Source organism: Malus domestica, chromosome 14, assembly GCF_042453785.1.
Source record: "Malus domestica chromosome 14, GDT2T_hap1".
NCBI classification, from domain to species: domain Eukaryota; kingdom Viridiplantae; phylum Streptophyta; class Magnoliopsida; order Rosales; family Rosaceae; genus Malus; species Malus domestica.
Window position 1 is genome coordinate 7738649 of NC_091674.1, and position 18679 is coordinate 7757327.

General features: G+C 37.5%; 2 protein-coding genes across 3 annotated transcripts; one reads left to right on the forward strand and one right to left on the reverse strand.

Moving 5' to 3' along the window:
* The first annotated feature begins 1809 nt into the window (after positions 1 to 1809).
* LOC103449728 (uncharacterized) lies at positions 1810 to 10124 on the forward strand. Its single transcript, XM_029092166.2, has 15 exons — positions 1810 to 2230; positions 2381 to 2485; positions 3037 to 3105; positions 3300 to 3389; positions 3499 to 3582; positions 3899 to 4063; positions 4733 to 4920; positions 6126 to 6198; positions 6911 to 6964; positions 7293 to 7550; positions 7927 to 8133; positions 8278 to 8381; positions 9140 to 9284; positions 9469 to 9603; positions 9729 to 10124. The coding sequence occupies exons 1-15, from the start codon at positions 2141 to 2143 to the stop codon at positions 9903 to 9905; spliced, it is 1944 nt and encodes a 647-aa protein (XP_028947999.1). The 5' UTR covers positions 1810 to 2140; the 3' UTR covers positions 9906 to 10124.
* Positions 10125 to 10980: 856 nt separating this feature from the next.
* LOC108170866 (uncharacterized) lies at positions 10981 to 17121 on the reverse strand. 2 transcript variants are annotated; one of them, XM_029092169.2, is made up of 8 exons: positions 16908 to 17121; positions 16560 to 16765; positions 16129 to 16236; positions 13493 to 16035; positions 13156 to 13228; positions 12859 to 13018; positions 11962 to 12032; positions 10981 to 11273 (listed from the first exon to the last, which is right to left on the reverse strand). In XM_029092169.2, the coding sequence occupies exons 1-6, from the start codon at positions 17002 to 17004 to the stop codon at positions 12863 to 12865; spliced, it is 3183 nt and encodes a 1060-aa protein (XP_028948002.1). In that variant the 5' UTR covers positions 17005 to 17121; the 3' UTR covers positions 10981 to 11273; positions 11962 to 12032; positions 12859 to 12862. The 2 variants fall into 2 exon arrangements, with proteins under 2 accessions (XP_028948002.1, XP_028948001.1); XM_029092168.2 differs by having other exon boundaries at positions 10981 to 11704.
* Positions 17122 to 18679: the final 1558 nt, after the last annotated feature.

Here is an 18679-nt window from a genome sequence, read left to right on the forward strand (position 1 = left end):
CAGATTGTGCCACGTGTCTCAACGGTAACATTTGAGATTTTTAAACTGTTTTTTTTTTAATTTACAAAGCCTAATAACGTGGACCGTTGATCTTAAATCAAACAGATGAAATTAAATGAGATTTTTAAATGTTTTTTACCGTTGGAAATCCAATGGTCCATAAAATAGGACCGTTTCAATCGAACGGACATGGGGAAGCCACATGGCTTCCTCAACGGTAACTTTTCAAAACTGAATTCGCGGGCCCCAGTCCTGTTTTTTTGTCAGATGACTCGTGCCCACGCGCGCGTGAAATGCACGCGCCTGACGCAGCCCTCGGGCTGGCAATCCTCGACGGGCCTGCTCCTCGGGCCTCGCCCGTCGCTCGGGCTTCCCTACGCTGGAGGTCATCCCCCCAGCAATTTGCTACTGTTTGATCCACTGGCCCCCGAGCAACCTCCCCCGCTAGAGGTGCTCTAACGAACCGTCTAACATCTCGAGTTTTAATTTTCTAAGCATTCACACATTTTAATTCCATCAAAAGATAAAAGTTTTTTTTGGAACATAAAGTTCCATGTAGTCAGGTAGGATAGGACAAAGTTTCAATTGTATCAAATCTCATGCTTGCAAACAATTTATTAGTTACAATCTCACATAAGAATGTAGACAGTGTTTGCTTTGAATGAAGGCTTTGAGTTTGTAGCTGAGGACTTGAGAGTTGGTTTTTGCAGAAGAGCAATTGGCTTTGTGCTGAAAAACAGTTGGGTTGATTGAAGAATCATTCAAGATATAATCATAGAGATTGAATTTGACGAGAGTCCCAAGCTTGAAGGCCTCTAGTTCTATTTAAAGGCATTGAAGAAGGAGCAAACTCGATCATATCGTTGAGCTAGAGCAAGGGTGGCCCGGTTATTTGGCCCTAACCTTTAGTTGTATCTTGAGGTGGTTTACATGATTGCAGTAGTTATCTCAATGTGTCGAATGACATGTACGTATGCATTTAAGTAGACGAGATATTCTTGTGCTCTAGTCGTCTGTGTGGTAGAGAGACTCTACCCAAGCCCTCAGACAAGTTGGATGAAATGGTTGTCCAGGTCCTAGTTTTGGACTTCGAAGTTGGTTGGGCAAAGTCGTGCGATTTTTGCGTAAATAAAAATGAATAGCTCCGTAGCAAGTCTTATTAGACAAGATTGATATGCAGAGGTGAATATAAAAAAACGACATTGATCAATTAGAAGAAAGACGAGAGACGAAGTTGGTGAGTTGTCGAAAAGAAATTCGGTTAAAAGAATAGTTGAAAATAGGAAAATAAAAAATACCTTTTCAAAACGGTGCGTATAACCGTCTCACTAAGACCAACTCCAACCATGACTTATAACCTAAAATTCTCCTTCCCCCCCAAAACCCACTCCAACCCATGATCTAAAATAAATCTAAAACCTAAAACCCAAATGGGGGCTAAATTTCGGTCACATTTTAAGCCACAAAGTAAAATGGGCCCCACATTTCTGCTGAAGAAAAGCAACCCCACGTGGGGGGTGTTCCCCCAGCTTTCAATGCAAAAAGTAGCTGTTGGCTACTTTATATCATCAGCACAATGCAAAAAATGGCCGTTGGCTACTTTATATCATCCAAGTTCAATTTTTTTTTTAGTTTTTTATGTATATATATTGAATCAAACGGCTTAGATCGAATATAATCAAATCTAACGGTAAAAAAAAAGATTTAACGGTCCAAATTTAAATCCAACGGCTAAAATATTTAAATTAAAATTCAACCAAAAACTCTATAAATACCTATGTTTTTGTTCAAATATCCACACAAAACTCAAAATTTATCGGAATTTAAATATTTTTATGTTAAAATGTTCATAAAATTAATTTAGGATAGTCTACATAATTTTTTTTTAAAAAAAAGTTAATTTAATAAAAATTAGCCTTAATTCATTTTTTTACAATCTGGAGCTAAAATTTTAGGTCAAAAGGTTGGAGTAAAAAAATTATTTCTGTGCTAAAACCTAAATTTTGTAGGCTAAATATTTTTAGATTTTAGATCAGGATCGGAGATGGTCTAACGGTCCAAGACCGCTTTCTCTCATCTCTGCAATTATCAAATCACCAGAAGCAGAGCAGCAGCAGCAGCAACAGCCATAGGTGTGACAATGGAGGGAGGGAAGACGAAGCAGAAATCGCCGGCTCTGACTCTCCAACAGTTCATCTCCACCACCGCCCCTCTTATCGACCTCGAAAAGGTTCTCTCTCTCTCTCTCTCTCTCTCTCTCACCCTATAACCAATCAATCATGAAGTTTTGTTCCTGCTTTTGTTTCCATGCACTCCAATTGATTGTTGTTATGCCGCAAAGAAATGGACTTCTATGGAGCTAACCTAATTTGGAAATCAGGAAGCTGAGATATCTGCCTCCATCATAACTGGGTCGTCCAGAAACTTGGACACTGCTCAGAAGAAGGGCTCCACCATTCTCAATTTGAAATGTGTTGATGCTCAGGTACCAAGTGTTGCATTTGCTTTCCCCTTTTCTATGGATTCCCGTTTATTGCTTTCGAGCTTTATTCGATTGCTTGGAAAATCGGAGGCGACCCGAAAAGAGAGAGAGAAAGAAATGCTTAGGTTCAGTTTGTTTTGACAGAAGAATTTTTTAGGATAATGCTTTGTAGAATATGTTTTGCTTGATTTTCTTCCACTTTTGGCTTCAATGCAACATAAGGGTTGTAAAAGGTTTTGCTTTAACTGCCAGAGAATTTGAAGCTGTCTTGTCTAAACAAACAGACCTTTAGTTTTCTTTTAATAGAAATGTTTGCTTAAAGATACTACATGAGAACTTCTCTAGTGATCAGGTGAGTTGCAGCATTTGTCAAAACATATTAGAAAAACGTACACGGATGACATTTTCAGTAACAATAGGAATTCTTCCGGTGAAACTTTTTTTCTACGAAGGAATGCAGTCTGTTGAAGCCAACAGTTTTTGTATTTGGCATGTGTAGCATTGAACAATAAAAATGTTCTAATAACTCTTTATATCTTTGGTTTTGAGAATAGACTGGACTCATGGGGAAGAGTCTTCTTGAGTTTCAATCCACCAAAGCAGATGTTCTTCCTCCCCACAAGGTGAGCAATCCATATTCCCGCTTCTACACGCTCAGTGAGTTTTATTGCCATGTTTTCTCTACTTACTGTGTTGTAAAATTACTTCAAGGCTAGATGTGGTTATTTTAACGAACATATTGAAGGATATCCCAGCTACAAATTATACCATACTATCCACAGTTTGTCCAATTATTTTCTCTTCTTTTAATTTGCAGTTTAGCACCCATGATGTGGTTGTTCTAAAACCAAATAAGGCTGATCTGGGGGCCTCTGCTCTTGGACAAGGTGTAGTTTATCGGTTAAAGGTAATTCTGTGCAGGGATGCTTGCATTTTTGGTCACCATATTTTTAGTTGTTGAGGATCATGCTCTTGAGCTTACTTGTGATGGTGGTTTGCTGGCGCTTTTTAAACAGGACTCATCAATCATTGTTGCTTTTGATGATGTTCCTGAAGATGGTTTAAATAGTCCTCTACGGTTAGAGAAACTGGGAAATGAGGTATGAAATTCAAATTCTTAAGTCTTCGATTTATTTCCTCAAATTTCCTCAATTGTGACATTGCTTTAGAGGCTACAGTTTAGTTAGTATGGTGATATGATTCTTAAAGCTTTCCTACCTGAAATCATATTGATCATTGACATGGAATGTTATTTAAAATTTGGTTTCTACCATTAATATTGCTCTCAATGAGGAAACAATCAAAGTTTTTAGTAGTCGATTGTCTATGTAGGCATTACTGATCTTTAATTTCTCATTCCCTGCCAGATTATTAGTCATTGGAAAAAATGCTGAAAATATTACCTGCTCGTTTCAGGTGACATATCGTAGGATGAAGGATGCCTTGATACAATTGAGCAAAGGTGTGCAGAAGGGCCCCGCATCTGATTTAATTCCTGTCTTATTTGGAGAGAGGACACCAACAGTGTCCAAGAAGGATGTCACATTTACCCCATTTAACAAAAACCTTGATCATTCTCAGGTCCTTAAGCCTAATATTTTGAACATTTTCTATGTTTTTTCCCCTTTCTTCTGAATCATAACGGTCCTCCACTCAAAATGTGTCATTTTGAGTTAATATCACACATTCTATTAATGGTGTTCTTCTGAATCAGCGGCTTCAGTGAATGACACACACAAACATGCATTCAACAAACACAAACATAGACTATTTAAATGCATGCATATTTTTATCACTGTATACGTGTGTGCGCACTGCACATAATGTCATCACGTACGGGATCACATAATTGCTCCATTGGGTTCCTAAGGATATCATAGCCTCTTCTATTTTATATCAATTTCTTGTGTATTATTAACAATTAGGGTTTGAATTACATAATGAATAAAACTGCTATTATTTGTTCAAATAATTCCACCTTTAGATCTCCTTTGTGAGATTAAGCAAATATTAGCTGATAAGTTATTTCTTCCTTGAGTACTTCTGAATATTAGTTGACCAATATAGGACCATGCCTATTGTTGTTGTTTTGTGTATCTGTGCCTCTTTATTTTGATGAGCATCTTAATCCAAGTTCGCTTTTCATGCATACAGTATTTCAAGGTTTATCCCTGTTTCATTTCTCAGTATCTAAAGCACCTTCTGCATTTCTTTTTGTATTTTAATTTTTCTCTTTTCTTTGCTCCATAGAGAGATGCCATTTCAAAGGCCCTGTCATCAAAGAATGTATTTTTGCTGCATGGACCTCCTGGCACGGGAAAGACTACAACTGTGGTGGAAATTATCTTGCAAGAAGTTAAACGTGGATCAAAGATTCTTGCATGTGCTGCTTCAAATATTGCTGTTGACAACATTGTTGAGCGACTTGCACGCCACAAGTATTTCACTGCCTTTATATTTGAGGATTTCAGTTTTTAATTGAAAATTTAGTTCTAACTATAGCAAAAAGAAATATCAAGGTCCTGAATTTAAGCTTTCTGTAATCCTTTTGCTGGTCTCCCTCTCCCTTCTTCTTATATATGTTTATTTTTCTTTCACTAGTACTGCTGTCAACCTATTGCTAAGGTTGCAGACCATACACCAAAACTTCAAATCTTATGAGTACATAAAGAACTGATTTTGATGTTGATATATGCATTTCATGTCACCCATTCGTAGTATGTCCTACTGTGATTCCAAATATTAACCCCATCTTTTATTCAAATTTTAACCGAAAAAACAAAAAATTCGAATATAAGCTTTCTGTAATACTTCCTCTGGTCTCCCTCTCCTTTCTTCTTATATTTGTTTATTTTTCTTTCACTAGTTCTGCTGTCATTCTATTTCTAAGGTTGCAGACCATATACCAAAAGTTCAAATCTTATGAGTACATAAAGAACTGATTTTGACTTTTATATATGCATTTCATATCACCTGTTCGTAGTATGTCCTACTGTGATTCCAAAGTTTTAAGTTTTGACCCCATATTTTATCCCAATTTTAACTGAATATACAAAAAATTCGAAGACTTTAGAGATCTACACATAGACCTCAGTAGAGATGCTTCCTTGTTGGGTTCAGTGGTTGAGTTTGATGGAGTTGAGTGAATTGGGTGCAGTTGTTGGGCAATGTTTTTGGTCACTTAGTTTTTATACTGTTTTTTTAAAAGAGATGGGTCAAGATGTAAAAATGGGTGTACTTGTTTGTATAAAAGTTGGGTACCAATAGAGGCACCCTTATTTGAATTCCATATGTCAATTAGGAAAATCTTTCTTCGGTAGACATTTTCAGTTAGCTATTCAGGACTAGCTTGTTGACCAATGACTTAGTTGATTTATGACCCACATTTTTAGCTCATATTGTTACCATATTAGTAATTAACTAAACACAATAATTTTATATTTCAACTGATAATAATCATCACCAGGTCTGTTGCACCCCATTGTGCTGAGATCATCGGTTTAACATATGAAATCTGTTGTTAATTTAAGTTGGTCGTTGTTATATCTACTGATTTTTGTTTCATCAAGTAGATAGTAGTTAGTGGGTTTGAGGCATCCTGCATGCTTACTACCTCATTACTTATTGCTGTTACTTTATTCAGAGTAAAGTTAGTGAGATTGGGGCATCCTGCACGTTTACTACCTCAAGTACTGGACAGTGCACTGGATGCACAGGTATGCGAATTCTTCAAATTCGTAAAACGAAAAGAAAATTAATTCTTTCTCTTTTTTAATGGAAGATTTGACTTCTTATATAAATATTGAGTACTTATTCTGATTAGCAATATTATATGATATCTGTGCATTCTGCAACACTAATCTTCTTTCTCCTATTCTTCGTTTGAGCAAGCCATGGATACTTGTCTTTCTTTGCATCTTCTGTTAATATGTATAAATGTGTACACACACATATAGATGTAAAATATAACCCTTCTGCCATCCTCAGTTGCAAGTACTTTCATTTCTGCTTCTATTATTACAGATAGTGGTAGCATGGATGTGTATTTCTAAGTAGATGCTTTAATTTTTTTATATTATGGTGCATATAGGGCAAAACTTTTAAATACGATTCCTTTTTATAAGAAAAGAAAAGATCACATGTGGGGATTAGGATTACCCAACAATGTGGTTTAAAGATCCAAGACATCAAATTATTAATCACTCCTTAAAAGATCAACCTTGGAAAATAAACCAAATCAGAAACCATTAGTTCGTCTAAATTAAATAAAATAAGAAGATAAATTCAGTGTTACAACAAACTATAGAAATGTCATGATAATTTATAAAAAAAGAACATACTCTTAAGACACTCCCTTTATCATATAATTACTTGCCTATATTTGTTTGAAATGTTGTCCTTACCATATACCATTGTTCTTTCTGCCAGGTCTTGCGAGGGGATAACAGTTCACTGGCAAATGACATTCGGAAGGAAATGAAGGTAGTTATGCAGAGTAAAATTGAACCTTGAACTTGATATCTATGCATATATGCACTTTCAAATAAAAGTTGCAATTCATTTTTTGTTGATAGAGATGTTTTACTAAACTAACTTGTTAGTATTCATTTATTCAGCAGTACTATTTCGTTTGGTTCCATTGGAAGGGATCAAAACTCTAATCTATCCTAATCACATCCATTCCCACCCCCTCCTTCAACACTCAGATTTATTTAGTAGGACTTAATTATAGAGGTTAATATGCTGAAGACTGAAGTCTCACTGACCATTGCATGGCTTAATCATAGGAACTTGCATTGCATTTTTCCAGGCATTAAATGGGAAGCTGTTAAGGACCAAAGATAAGAACACTAGGAGGGAAATCCAGAAGGAGCTTAGGACTCTTTCTAGGGAAGAGCGTAAAAGGCAGCAGCTAGCTGTAACAGATGTAATAAAAAATGCAGATGTGATTTTGGCAACTTTGACTGGGGCATCTTCTCGCAAGCTTGACAATACTTCATTTGATTTGGTGATTATTGATGAAGCTGCTCAGGCACTTGAGATAGCATGCTGGATGGCTTTACTAAAGGTAATGCTCTAATACAAAGGTATATACTTAAACATGTGCACAGGAATTTGCATATGTATTTCCATAAATGCACATATGCATTCACATAGTCATGCATGCTGGTTGGTGACTTCAAAGAAAGTTATGGGTGTTCTTTCAGAAATTTGGTTACTTGAGGAAACTAAAATTCAAGGAAGAAAAAGTAAAATATTGAAGTTACAGCTGCACTCCATGGAAAAGTGCGCTGTTTATTGTATGGTTGCAAGCAAAGAAAAGGTCTTTATTAATTTTAAATTAATCAAAAGCCAAAGCCAAAAAGTTACATTGTAAGCAATTTGTTATACATGTACAGCTTGTTCCAATATTCACTTTTAAGTATCTGAGTTCATTGTTTTAGGGTTCAAGATGTATACTTGCAGGCGACCATCTTCAGCTTCCTCCTACCATTCAGAGTGCTGAAGCTGAGAAGAAGGGTCTAGGAAGGACCCTCTTTGAACGCCTTGCAGACATATATGGAAATGAAGTCATGTCTATGCTCACCGTCCAGTACCGCATGCACGAGCGGATCATGGATTGGTCATCAAAGGAGCTTTACAACAGTAAGGTGCTCAGAGCATGCCAGGATGCTGGCTTACCAAGTAGAACTATACAATCGACTGTTAGAATTTTTATTATGTTAAATGAAAATTAAATTAAAGTCATTACATTTGATTGTGTTAAATTATTTTGTGGTTTAATCTCATTACAGATTAAGGCCCATTCAAGTGTTGCTGGGCATATGCTTTTGGACCTGGAGGATGTAAAGACGACCTCTTCTACAGAACCGACCCTTCTTCTAATAGACACAGCTGGGTATGCTGTGTATACTTGCCATATACCCAACATTCAGCGTGTTTGTTTTGAGAATACTTTTGTCTTTTTTGGAGGAGGTTTAGAATCATATGAAGTAAATCACCAATATCCTCTTGAAATCTGGTTTAGAGTGCCATTGTGCACTTGAGTGGAATGTTAAACAGTAGGAATACCAGCAGGCTGGTATCAGATAACTGTCAAGTAAAACCTAGGGGTACCAGTTCGTGTTTTTGGTGTTTTGTTCCTAATACTGAAATGACACTGCGCGCACACACCCATAGACACAAACATGCGGACAAGATATCGTGTTATTTAGGCCTGAGGTAAACATAGACTATTTTTCAAATGTATTACACTATACAACATCAGTGATATGCTTTATGTTGAGATGATTATTTTACCATTTATTTGGTTATTTCATGCCAATTTCATGTGAAAATGCTTGATACGAACGCTTAATGGAATAATTGCTTATTCAAAATTAATGCCAATTCTACATTGTGTTGTGAGTTGTGACATTTTATCATGTCGTTTGGAAAACCATCATTCATAGTAGAGCACGGTAACACCACATGAAGTGCCATTATTTTTCTTTTTTCTTAGGTTAGTGTAGGATTGCGACTAGTAGAGACATTTTGAAGGTTGTGAGAAATGAGTAGATATTATACCACATTGTCTTAACAGCCTTCCTAGTTCTTTTAATGAAAGAAACGCCTTTTTGTATAATTGTTGTGCCTGTTTGTGCTGATCGGTGTCAGGTGTGACATGGAAGAAAAGAAGGATGAAGAAGAAAGCACTTTGAATGAGGGGGAAGCCGATGTTGCTATTGCCCATGCCAAGAGGCTTGTTCAAAGTGGTGTTCAGGCTTCTGATATTGGAATTATCACTCCTTATGCTGCACAGGTACTTAAGTTTCTTTCTTTTTCCTGTGTTCTTGTAAGCAATTGCTTCTTTTGTGGGCTTTATTTCTCTAAATAAGGTGAAGGATTACAATAGCTTCTAGATAAAAATCAAGCATTCCATGAAAATACTCGTAGCAATGGCATCGATTTTTGTTTGTTCTCTTATATCAGACCTAGTATTGCAGGTTGTCTTACTCAGGATGTTGAGAAGCAATGACGACAAGCTAAAGGATTTGGAAATCTCAACAGTTGACGGCTTCCAGGGCCGGGAAAAGGAAGCCATCATTATTTCAATGGTTCGGTCAAATTCAAAAAAAGAGGTATTCGTGTATCCCTGGTACCATTCTTAATGCATTTTTTTTTCAAATTTCGACGGTGGACATCTCAATTACCAAATATTCTATGATACAAGAAATTAAATTTTGAGCATTTTCAAAAAATTCAGGTAGGGTTTCTGAAGGACCACAGGCGAATGAACGTGGCTGTAACACGTGCAAGAAGGCAATGCTGTCTTGTATGCGACACAGACACGGTGACTAGTGATGCATTCCTGAAGCGATTGATAGAGTATTTTGAGGAGCATGGTGAGTATCTAAGTGCCTCAGAGTATAGCAATGAATGACCAAAATCGCAAAATCGGCTTCTCTGCCGCCACAAGCATCTACGAACTGGCTGTGTTTGGTGATCGATGCCATACCTCGGGGATATAGTTCCCCTAAGATCGTGCACTGCTTTTGAAGCAGAGGAAAACTTACAAGTTACACCTATTAAACACAATTTATAATTCTTAATGGTATTGATACCAATTGAAAGTTTGTTTAATGCACTTTTCCTTCTCCAATTATCTGATGTTATGTTATGTTATGCATAACGATACTTGATTCATACCAAGGAAACGGCACCTCCGGTGCAGTCTCTGCAACTACTAGGGCAATGGACTAATCTTCTCAATTCATGATCAGAGATGTGACTGAAGAGTTATGGATGGAGAGGATTATCAGATTGACAATCTAACGACATAACATGCTAATTATGTTTAGGTGACTACTAATTGCCGTTCTCTAACGAACTCCCGCGAAAGCAGGTCCTACTCTTCCATCTGGTAAACAAGGTTATAATTAATTTTTCTTTAAGTTCCCAGTGGAAGTGGGGAAGGAACAAGCATCTGCTCCTTGGTTTGAAATTCTATGCATCTCAATCAACGCATCCCAATTGATATTCTTGTCAGCAAAGTGTCCGAATTCATCATGAACTTCTCCGATCGAAGATTCCGCAGCTATGAAAGTTTCTGTTTTCGCAGTTGCATCTGATTGTCTCTCCTTTTCCAGTACCCCCCCCCCCCCCCCCCCACCCCCAGCTGCTGAAGAAACTCATTGAGATCAACTGTGGCTTCTCCTGGTGGTCTTCTGCTGGTTTTCAGATGAAACTCGACATCTTTTTCCTTCTCTGGAACATTTTGTATTTTGGGTTTGTCACTCATGATGTGAGCCTCAGGTTTTGAATCACAGGAAGATGAATGACATGAACGCTCGGCTGCGCGTTGTTATTATGTAAACACTGAAGTTTTAACAACACTAATCCAACAGTTTAACATTTTATGAATCATTTTTTGTGGAGCTGATATTGATAGGGAAAACTAGAAAGTAAACGGTTCAGATCATCGTGCAACATTGCATAATAAGGACAACCAAAAAAACAGAATGAGAAAGTTCGATTAAATAGGTCAGTAGCATTTTTCCTCATTTTTCATAAGAATTATGGCAACAAGACAGTCTTGTGGCTTGTTGCATGCAGTTCTATTTACAGATTAACAACATCCCCAAAAAAGCATATCAGCACAGCATAAATAACATCAAGGGCTGGCAATGACTAACTCCTACTTCCTCAACTCCGCCCATATTCCCCTTTGGCATGACAAAAATAATCTCCATCATCCGTCAAACTCGGAGTAAGCACAAAATACCAAAACACATACCTACCTGCCACAAAACTGCCAAGACAAGCAACAAGTTGAACTCACAACTAACAGTAGAAAATGTAACTTACAGATCTGGAAACAGATATAAAATAAGCTATCAGATGGTCCTGTCAATGAACCGAGGTTTCTCATCTCTTCAAAAAATTTAATTCCATAGTTGAGTTCAAACACATGGTCCCTCGTGATTGAAATTAGAACAGATCAGTTAACGTGTGATTCTGGTAACCACATTTGTCATTAAGTTATGCAGTTGTATATCTTGATTCGTGACCAGAACAAATTTTGAGAAACCTTTTGCAATTTAAACCTGAGATGGATGTGGTTAGTACAGTTTCTCCAATCATTCCCCAATCTTGCTACGGACTGACCAAGTTCTCTGGCCAAAATGGTCCAAAGACTGGGTTCGGCTCCTTAAGAGCATGCTGATTTCTTCAAATTGGATCCTGAAAGAACACAATTTTCACTTCCCTTGATTTTCCTTAAAACATGATTTCGGTCAACAACTAAATATGTTTTGTTCCATTAATCATACATGATAACATCACGAAAGAGGGGGAAGGAAATGTTATGTTTTAATCAGTCACTTCAGTATATGTATCAGCTTGTCAGGAGGAATGGCTCCTTGCCGTATTCATATTATGTGTTCATAAGTTCTATATATGTTCTCTTTTATAGAAAGCATTAGAGCATTAAAACTAACCAGCTGTGTCAATCATGTCATCCACCACAACTGCGACTTTTTCCCTTCTCTTCATCCATCAAATTCATCATCTGTAAAATAGAAGGCATTTAAGATTAAGTAGGTACAAATATGTTTCTGAGTGGAACCGAAAAAGAGTAAAAAGTAAAATTGTGAAAGTCATCGCGACAATCAACTGAAATTTTTAAGGGAAATACAAGAGTTTGGTCTGAGAAATATATAGGGCCACATTCATCGTCACTTTTTCAGAATCCAGACACAGGAGTTGTGCCCAGAAATTTTATATAAACTTGCCAAGGTGGTGGGGGATTTGAAGGGCTGGGGAAAGATGGCTGACATGCTATTAAGCAATCATATTTTTAGGACAAAGGCTATATCAGGGATTCATAGCAATACAGGGGTTAGATCGAACGCAAGAGAAGGTTGAAGTTATCCCGAAGGGTAACATTTGAGATAAAATATGATAACACTGCAAATGAAGTGATGAAAGAGAGTAACCGTTTAAAAAGGAGGGCTAGTTTTTAAGGTTGATTTCAATACAACTATTGATCTGAAATTCCTACATCATGCATTTGGAAAGGAAAGATTCTGGAGGGCAGCATGGATCAACGGATATTTGAAATCAGTTTTTGATTAAGGAATGAGGTCTCTGATATCAATATCAAGTAGAAATTTAGCACCACACCATTTGGAAATGAATTTGAGGTATATAAAGATTAAAACGAAAAACAAGAAATTCAAGTTTGAAATGTAAACTGCTAGAAGCAGTCATTGCCTCGTTCAAAAGTTTCCCAGTATAGTTCAGTATTAATGGTTTCTTATGGAAATTGGTACCATGACAAATGAAACTTCAGAGTTGGACCAAAATAAGAGAGCATATCCTTATATGTAACTGACCACTTCAATTCGACTTCGGACGCCGTCTGCATATGTTCCTCCATTTGTCCTTAAGGTCCCCTGGCGTACGACTATGCAGAAACACAGAACCACCAAACTCCAATATTTGCTTCCATGGAAGAGTTCTTTCATCAATTCTTGAAAAGGTTTGAACTCCCTTCTGCAGTCATATAAAAGAGTTATGATCAAATATTTTGAAGCAACATACATGCAATTAATTAACTAGAGTCAGGTAATCAATTTAAAATGGAACCCAACATAATTTTCTAAAGGTAAATTAGATAGAAACCCAGGAACCTTAAGCATTTCTTCCTCCTCAATGCTCCACGGAACTTTTACCCGCCTTAACTGAGAGATGGGCGGGGATGTGCTACAAGACACAAAAAAAGGATTATTCTCACTTCACAACTACTGCAATCGAATTCTCAAATCACTGCTTTCTAATCAACAGGTAAGTATATGGGTTTATTGGGGGAAATACAGGACTCCAATTAAAGATCAGGGTAACATAAATACTGACTTTATTCAAACATTATTGAGCATGTAGACAGTGTACTTTACATTTCAATAAGGCATGAAAGTAGACGCTACAAAGAAAATAGAAATGAAAACACTTTATAAGTCAATAACTTACTAGGGAATTTTCTTCCGGAGTCTTGTGTTGTAATTGGAAGTGCTAGACTTCTGAGCACCAGCTTGCTCAGAATCAACATTAAGTGCATGGCCTGGTTCCCTTGGCGCATAATTAATGTGCTGCTGCAGACCTCCTTTCTCAGATACTACAGCTTGTCTTTGGTCAACAAGGAGGCTTACTGTATTTTTAACGGACAAAGTATCACCTTTAGCTGGTACTTGGTTCTGACATCCATCAAGCCCTACCACAGCTATGCACTTCTGGATCACCTTTTCTTTCCATATTTTTTCACCAGTTGATACATCCAAGTTTATACCAACTAGAGTTACACTTTCATCTCTAGACTCTGAATTGTTAGGAATACAAGATCCAGACGGTGCTACTTGTTGCTCGGTGCCTATAATATTCTGTAGTTGAGGGTAATTGACTTCATTTTCACGTTCTTCACATTGCTTTCCGAGATGTTCTGCACTCTTTCCCAAATGCCCATTCTGATGATTTTTAGTTTTCGCATTCAGATCCTCATGAAATTTTCTCATGCAGATATTCTCTTTGTTGTGCTCGCTTCCGAGGCTTTCTTTTGGCTGATGTTCCAGAGTATGAATAAATGCATCTAGGTCTTTCTTCAACATTGAGGCTCTTTTCTTAGAATCAAGGTATTCAGTAAGGGCAAGAGAATACGAACAGAAGGGGCATTTAAAGTTATCCTTCTCATATAAAATGTCTGAGGAACGCAGCCAGTTTTCATGAACCACAACAGGGCAATTACTGGTATCACAGATCAACAGACCGCCTTCATTAGGCTTCTTACAAACATTTTTGGTTGTCTCGGAGTATTGACTGGCTGTGGATTGAGAGCTCAACAAAGCATGCTTCTTCATGACAGCATCAATCTTCTCATCATGAAATTCAACACTATCAGTCATGGTCTTTGATTCATAATGACATAGCCAGTCCAAGAGCTCTCTCGCTTCTTTAGCAATACTCTTCTGCTGGGACTCCTCGTCAGATGCAGGATGTGCCACTTTAATATGAGAATCACACTCACTGTTAGAATCATTCTGGGTTTCATCAAGTGAAGCTATACCTAAAGTTCTCGGTTCAGGACAATGTTCATCGCCTTTACCTTCATTAGCCATGCTTTTCTGTTGGGATTCATCTGTGGATGCAGGAAGTGATACTTCAACATGAAAATCATGCTCACTGTTACGATTGAATACCTCAGCAGAAATCTTATGCAGGGTTTCATCTGGAGCAGCAACAACAGATGCTCTTTGTTCAGGATGAAGGCCACCATCATCTTCCGCTTCATCATTATATGTATATTTAGGGACTTCATCCTGAAATGTGTCTTGAGGCAATGAACCGGCATTACAAGGATTTTCTGTCTGAATTTTAATGACTGCAGGGTCAGTGCTTTGTCCGCACCTCTTTGAGGTAGTATGATCATCATGACCATCCTCTATGACCTTGCCTTTGTCCATTGTTCCCATCTGATTTTCTGCCAAGTCACACCTTTCTCTCTCCGGAAGTGGAACATCTCTTTCAGATGAATCTTCCAACAGTTCTCTTACATGTAGAGGAATTTGGTTCTTCTCTATAGACCGTAAAACATATGAGGGGTCCCACTTCATCTTCTTGGTAATTACACAGCAATCATCACAACCAATTACACTATTATGGTTTTCATCTGCCAGATTCTCCATAACCAAGCCATTGCCGCTTTCAGAGATGCTCTTGTTTTGGGGTCCCTCGGTAGAAACAGGAGGTGATGCTTTAATATGACTTTCATGCTCATTGTTACAAGTTGCTACTTTAGCAGAAACTTTTTGTTGAGTTCCATCTGGAGGAGCAACACTTGATGTTATTGGTTCAGGATGAATCCCACCATCATCTTTGGCTTGATCAATACATAAATTTTGATGGGCTTCATCCATAAATTTATCTTGAGGCATTGAAGTGGCATTAAGATGATTTTCTGACTGACTCTTAAGGATTGCATCGCCGCTGCTTTGTCCACATCTCTTTGAGGAAGTATAAATATCAATACAATCCTCTAAGACCACGCCTTCCTCCATCATTCCCATCTGATTTTCAGCCAAGTCACAGCTTTCCCTCTCAGACAAATCTTCCAACTGTTCTTTTCCATGTAAAGGAATTTGGTTCTGTTCTGTAGACTCTGAAATGTAAGAGGCATCCCGCTTCATCTTCTTGGATTTTATTTTCCAGTCATCATAATCATTCACGCTACTATGGTTGTCATCTTCCATGTTTTCAGCATCTGAGGAAATCCTATGCCTTTTGGAAGGAAATAGATTTGCATTACTCAGATATTCTTCCAATAGTTTATTCTCATGCTCAATAATCAGAGGATCTGCGATTCCCTTGACTCCCATGCTTTGAGCATTAGAGCCACTCTCATTGAGCCTGGGATTACTATCTCTCAAAAGAACTCTATTTCCATCATTTCTAAGTGTTAAACCGCCTTTTTTTCTCAAGACGTCTGCATGTAGATGTGTGCCATCAAGAATCGAATCTTTCAGCTGTTCATGAAAAGAATTCCACAAATTCATTTCTAAACAATACAGAAAAATCGATTGAAGGGCAAAATATGCAAAGAAAAGCCAAAGGCTTACCTGTTTCAATGCACATTTGGGCAAAGAAGCTCTTTTATGCATAATAAAGGGTTGAATATCCCATTTCAACAGCCCCGGTCCACCCGTTCTCAAATCAGATTCTGGCGTCTGACAAAAGAAATATTTGTATGCTTCACATAGCCACTACCAAAAATCTTAGAGAGTTGAGTTCAAATATAGCCACTACCAAAAATCTTAGAGAGTTCATTTTTGCTCACCCGCCAAACTCTGGTGTAGCATTATCGCATTCTAGATCATGCCACAATGTTAAAGGGGGATAAGGCTACACCAGGGTTAGGGGTGAACAAAAACGGACTCAATCCCGTAAAGGGTACAAATACTGAATGAATATGGGTTGCCACAAAAGCTACCACTTTTAGATACTCATCCAAATTACCTACACTTTAAAGCCAAAAAGTTGGGAACTTCACCTCATTTACAATGCGTTTGAGAACATTTTGACAAGTTTCCGTCAAATTAAAGCCGATTTTCGAACGCTGGGCAGAAGAAGGAACATCACCACTCGTCACATTACAAGAATCGAACTTGAACAAACTCTCCAAAGATTTCAAAGCAACCCTTTCCTTTGCATTATTCCCCATATCATCAGGCAATGGTGGAGCCAACGCAATCAAATCTGAAAAGGCCACCAAAAAGTACCAAAACGCCATGAAAAAAACCCTAATCTTCTTCAATCTACTCACTCACACAGATTGATTGGAAAAAAAAATTAAAGGAAAATTTCAAACATTGAAGTAAGAATGTAGGTTTGTGAATACCGTGTAAAAGCGATGCGTCAACTTGTTTGAAGCTTGCGAGGGCTTCAATGGCCCAAAGCCAAGCAATGGCTCTCTCATGGTCGTTCATGCCGTCCATGGGAAACCCTAGGCTGCTGTAGAAGAAGGTTCAGAAACCAAAGACTGGAGCTTTTTGCTTGAAAAGGGACAATTTTTTTGCTGGATATTCAGATATTTGAAAAAGTTGTTCAAGTGGCGCCCAATCCTATGTAAATGCTCGGTTGAGAAAAAACCGGTCTGTGTCAGGAGATTCAGACCACTTTTTTTTTTTTTTTTATTATTAGAAATGGGTTAGTAAGCTAAATGTTAGATTAATCATCGATAAAGTTTGAACCTACGTCATTATATAAGGGCATAACATTTTCTCCTTTTTTTCACTACTGTAGTAAAGGGCTACTTGCAAATTCAAACCACTTAGTTTCAAGAGAAGTGCTAACAAGACCCTCTTAAAAGTGAGATTTTCTATGAACTCCGCCACATCATGTTTTTGACACAATATTCGCACCATCATTATAAAACATTGTGTAAAAAAAATAAAAAGAGGTGGCAGAGAATTCATAAACAGTCCTACTTTTGAAAAAGTCTCCTTAGCATTTTTCTAGTTTCAATCATACGTCATATTAGCTCATCTCACTGACTCACTTCACAAAAATAAAAAACTTAAACGACCTGAATTCCTTTCTCACTCTCTTAAATGTTCTGAATCTTTCAGTTCGCGAGCTCCAGACACACAAATACATTCCAAAAGAACCTTCTAATTCTCCACTAGAGTTGCCAACTTGTCATTCTAAACTCCATCTCATTTTCTCTTACCCATTTGAACAAAATTTTTGTTTTTTATAAAGCAATATTGGACAAGAAGAATTTGAAATTCGAGAACTCGAAATTCTGAAGTCCATCAGTAGGATGATGTATTCTTGCCCAACCAAGCTAGAAGTTTTTATAAACAAATTTTACATTTTTTTAACAAATGATATTATCTATATTTAACAAATGATAATATCTGTATAAATGTAAGTTCTTAAAAGTAAAACACTGAAAACATATAATATAACTTTGGATAGCGGGGCAACAATAAAAATAAAACAACATTGGTCTCAAGCCCAAACCGCTCAACGGCAGTTTGATTTATTTTAGTTTGTCCACTTAATAACTATTTTTCTTCAATAGTTCGGACTAGTTTGTTTAAAGGAGCAATCGACCTAAAAAAAAAAGAAAAGACTGTGTCTAAGCTAGAACTTAAAATTCAGGCACATTATCAAAGAAATTCTCCAGAGTCCAATGGTCCTCCCACAGTTGATCAAGATTTTCTGGGAGTGGTTCAACAATATCTGGGAGGCCACCAGCATCGTCATTCGTTACTTCTTTTCCTCTTTTCTTCAACGCTGGAGCAGGAAGCTCACAGCAACCATGTTCTTCATAGCATTTCCTTTTACCTTGTTTCTCGGTCTCAGGTCGACCAGTAGAACTCACTTTCGTCTTACCAAAGTCATACAGTTCCATCAAAGGAGGAAGTGGGTCGGGAATTTCGTACAAACATGGTACTTGATGTTCTGTTTTGGCATTGGCACCTCCAATTTGCTCAGCAATGTCCTTGTTCTGAGCCTCCAGCTCGATGTCTACGCCGTTGTTCTTTGCCATTGCTGCTACGAAGAGTTTTTTTTCCTTTCCAAAATAAAACAAAAATCAAAACCAGATGGAAATAAAGAGGAGAGAGCGCCAATTATTTGTAATAGAAAATTAAAGCAATCGTC